Genomic DNA, 3,007 nt, shown 5'->3' on the forward strand with positions numbered 1-3,007 from the left:
TCTTGATGAAGGCAGTAGATAGCCCCCACACCCACCGGTGAGCAGAACCAGGGCCTGTGCCATGTGCTGAGGGCAGGCAGTGTCTAAGCATGGGCCCAGAGGGCAGGGTGGCTGCTCTGGCGGCTGCTCCTCTTACAGGAGGCCTCAGGAGATGAGCTGGAGCAAGTCTGCCCCTGCAAAGACCACCTGCTCCCCAGCCCACAGCAGGGAGCAGGCGAGGTCAAACAGCAGCAGCCCAGGAAGGACCCAGCCCAAGCAGGGAAGGCAGGGCCCAAGTGAGGTCTCCACATCCAACACACAGTGCTGTCCCTAACTGGGGAGTCCCCACCACACTCTTGGCCCTTTGGGGTCCTGGGCTCCAGGTGTCTCCAAGGGCCCATCTGTGCAGGGGATGCAGCCCCCCAAATGTCCTCATTCCACTGTGGAGCTCAGGTCTCCATCCGCCCCCTGGGTCCTGGCAGGGTAGGACAAGTCCGCCAGGATGTCCCCATGCAGACTCTGCTCCAAGAGGGAGCTGGAGAGTCAGGGCCTTGGTGAGGGGGTGAGGATCAGGTATCCCCTAGCTTAGTCCTCCCACCTGCCCGCCCCCACAGCACAAGGGCGGGGCCACACCCCCTGCTTCCCCCTCCAGGAGAGTGAGGACATGCTGGCCGCCACTCCGCTAGGGCCCCAAACTCCGGCCCCCGCCTGTGTCTGTGTGCTGCATCCCCCACGCTCTACGCCATCCCAGGGCTCCTGGGAAGAGACCTCAGGGTCCCAACCCTGCCCAGCCTCGGCCTGTGCCCCTGCTGCATCAGCCTTGCAGGGACCCAGCCCAGGCCCTGAACAGTGTCCGAGCCCCCCTGCACTTGCTCTCCCCGCCCCCGCCCCGGGTGCAGCACAGCCTAGGGGCCAAGGGCAGGCTTAGAGGATGGGCCCCAGGGGCGGGCTTTGCTGGGTGCCGCCCCAGCCTGACCCTATTCCCCTGTGCTGTGTCTCCTGCAGAGGGGGAGGTGAGTGCCGACGAGGAGGGCTTTGAGAACCTGTGGGCCACTGCCTCCACCTTCATCGTCCTCTTCCTCCTGAGCCTCTTCTACAGTACCACTGTCACCTTGTTCAAGGTAGCGCGGCTGTGGCACAGGGATGAGGGCACAGGGGGAGCGTGGGGCCCGGGGAGCAGCCTGGGCTGGACGTCTACCCCAGAGGCCCCCATACCACCCTGCTTAGTCACCTCTGCCCCAGCTCCCTTCCCAACCATGGGGAAAGCACTTCACACTGTCTCTGTTGCCCGCAGGTGAAATGATCCCAACAGAAGAACGTCGGAGACCAGAGAGAGGAACTCAAAGGGGCGCTGCCTCCAGTCTGGGGTCCCGGCCTGCGTGGCCTGTTGGCACGTGTTTCTCTTCCCTGCCCGGCCTCCAGCTATGTGCTCTAACACAGGCTTCCTTCTAGAGAGGCAGGGGCTGGCTGGTGTGCGGGCCACCACGGGGGCTCTACCCCACACCGCTTTGCTGTGTATACGCTTGTTGCCCTGAAATAAATATGCACATTTTATCCATGAAACTGCTTTCTTGTGAGGGTTTTTGTTTCTTTTTCAAAACTTTCATGCTACGTGGGCATCTCAAGGGGGACCCCAGTTCCAAAGGCAGCTGTGGAAAAGAGCGCTGGGTCAGCACTGGGGGTTTCGAGGAAAGCCATGTGCCCAGGAAAGGCGCCACAGGAGCAGGTGGGCCAGACTCAGACTCGGGGCATGCCCAGCCTGATGGAAGGAGGGCAACTGAGCAGGAGAGGGCTCCAGGCCTGGTCCCCCAAGCACAGCCTGAATTGGGAGACTGGGGCTCAGGCCTCGGGGGCCTCTGTGTGTGCTCCACGAGCCTACAACTGCCCGGCTCACGTTGCCGCCGTTCCTAGCAAGCCCAGACAAGTGTTGGCCCTGCCCCAAACCTTCGTGGCGTCTGGTGCACGCCACCGGGGTCCAGGAGGCGTGGGCTGAGCCCTCGAGAGCATGTGGCCCTGTCTGCACAGTGTGGGGGCCTTGCACCCCACAGAAGCACAGGGGTGGGTTGGCTGCAGCCACGCCCGTGGCAGGGGTGTGGAAGTTGGAGCAAAAATTTCGGGTGAAGCAGTGTCAGTCCAATTGGGAGACTATCACAAAACACGATCGGCTGGGAAGCTTGAGCAATAGACATTTGCCTCCCACAGCTCTGGAGGCCGGAAGTCTAAGATCAAGGCGCCGGCAACTTCAGTGTCTGGTGAAGGCCAGTTCCCGGCTCAGAAACGCACCTTCTCACTGCGTCCTCACGCGGCAGAAGTGGGTGAAGGAGCTCTCAGGGTCTCTTTCATACGGGCGCTAAACCCATCACGAGGGCCTCATCATTTCCCAGATGCTCAGGCTCCCAATGTTATCCTCTTGTGGGTGGGGACTGGGGGGCATGACCGTGTGGTCCTTAGGAACCATTAGGGAATACATGGTGGGGAGGGTAAGTCTCCGCCATCACCCTGAAGATGGGCAGGTGGTGGTCAGGCTTTGGGCAGTGCCAAAAAATGACTCCCCAGGTTGGTAGGAGCAGGATCAAAGAATAGGGGATTTTTTCAGAGATGGCAGCCAAGCAGAAGCTGGGGGCTCATGCCAGGAGGCTCACTTGGCCATGGTGCAGTCAGCCAGAGGTGACCCACAGTCCATGGCAAAGTCAAGGACAGCAGTGGTTGTGAGACCAGGCTGGAGTCAGGTGGTTGAGGGGAGAGGACCAGGCTGGAGGACTGGGCAGACCCCAAGGCCATAGAAATGTCCTGGAGGAAGCATCCAGGATGGCGTCTTGGGAGGGCTCAATAGCCAGGGGCCCAGAAGGAGGCCATTTCAGGTTCTGAGGAGCAGCCTGGCACTTGCTCTGAGCCAGCTGTCACAGACATCTGGGGGCTGCTGGGTACAACTTGTGTCCCTCCCACTGTGCTCTCCACAAGGACCTGGCTCGCCCTTGTGACCGTGCTGGATCCCCGAGTTGGCACCGGCCCTGCCCTCAGAGAGAAT

The 3,007-nt window shown here is 61.5% G+C and overlaps 1 protein-coding gene across 1 annotated transcript; it reads left to right on the forward strand.

Annotated features, from left to right (window-relative positions):
* The first annotated feature begins 481 nt into the window (after window positions 1-481).
* Window positions 482-1,542, forward strand: LOC108513237 (uncharacterized). The gene is made up of 3 exons (XM_017848941.1): window positions 482-541; window positions 666-1,100; window positions 1,274-1,542. Exons 1-3 carry the CDS (start codon window positions 482-484, stop codon window positions 1,280-1,282), a joined length of 504 nt encoding a protein of 167 aa, XP_017704430.1. The 3' UTR covers window positions 1,283-1,542.
* Window positions 1,543-3,007: the final 1,465 nt, after the last annotated feature.

The sequence above is a fragment of the Rhinopithecus bieti genome, unplaced genomic scaffold (assembly GCF_001698545.2).
Source record: "Rhinopithecus bieti isolate Rb0 unplaced genomic scaffold, ASM169854v2 scaffold_32455, whole genome shotgun sequence".
Taxonomy (NCBI): Eukaryota; Metazoa; Chordata; class Mammalia; order Primates; family Cercopithecidae; genus Rhinopithecus; species Rhinopithecus bieti.

What these genes read in the sequence shown, in the direction of transcription:
- LOC108513237 (XM_017848941.1), top strand. Translation starts at nt 482, where the DNA reads ATGTCCCCATGCAGACTCTGCTCCAAGAGGGAGCTGGAGAGTCAGGGC. An exon ending in GTCAGGGCCTTGGTGAGGGG is followed by an intron (nt 542 to 665) that starts GTGAGGATCAGG and finishes CCACTCCGCTAG; the next exon opens with GGCCCCAAACTCCGGCCCCC.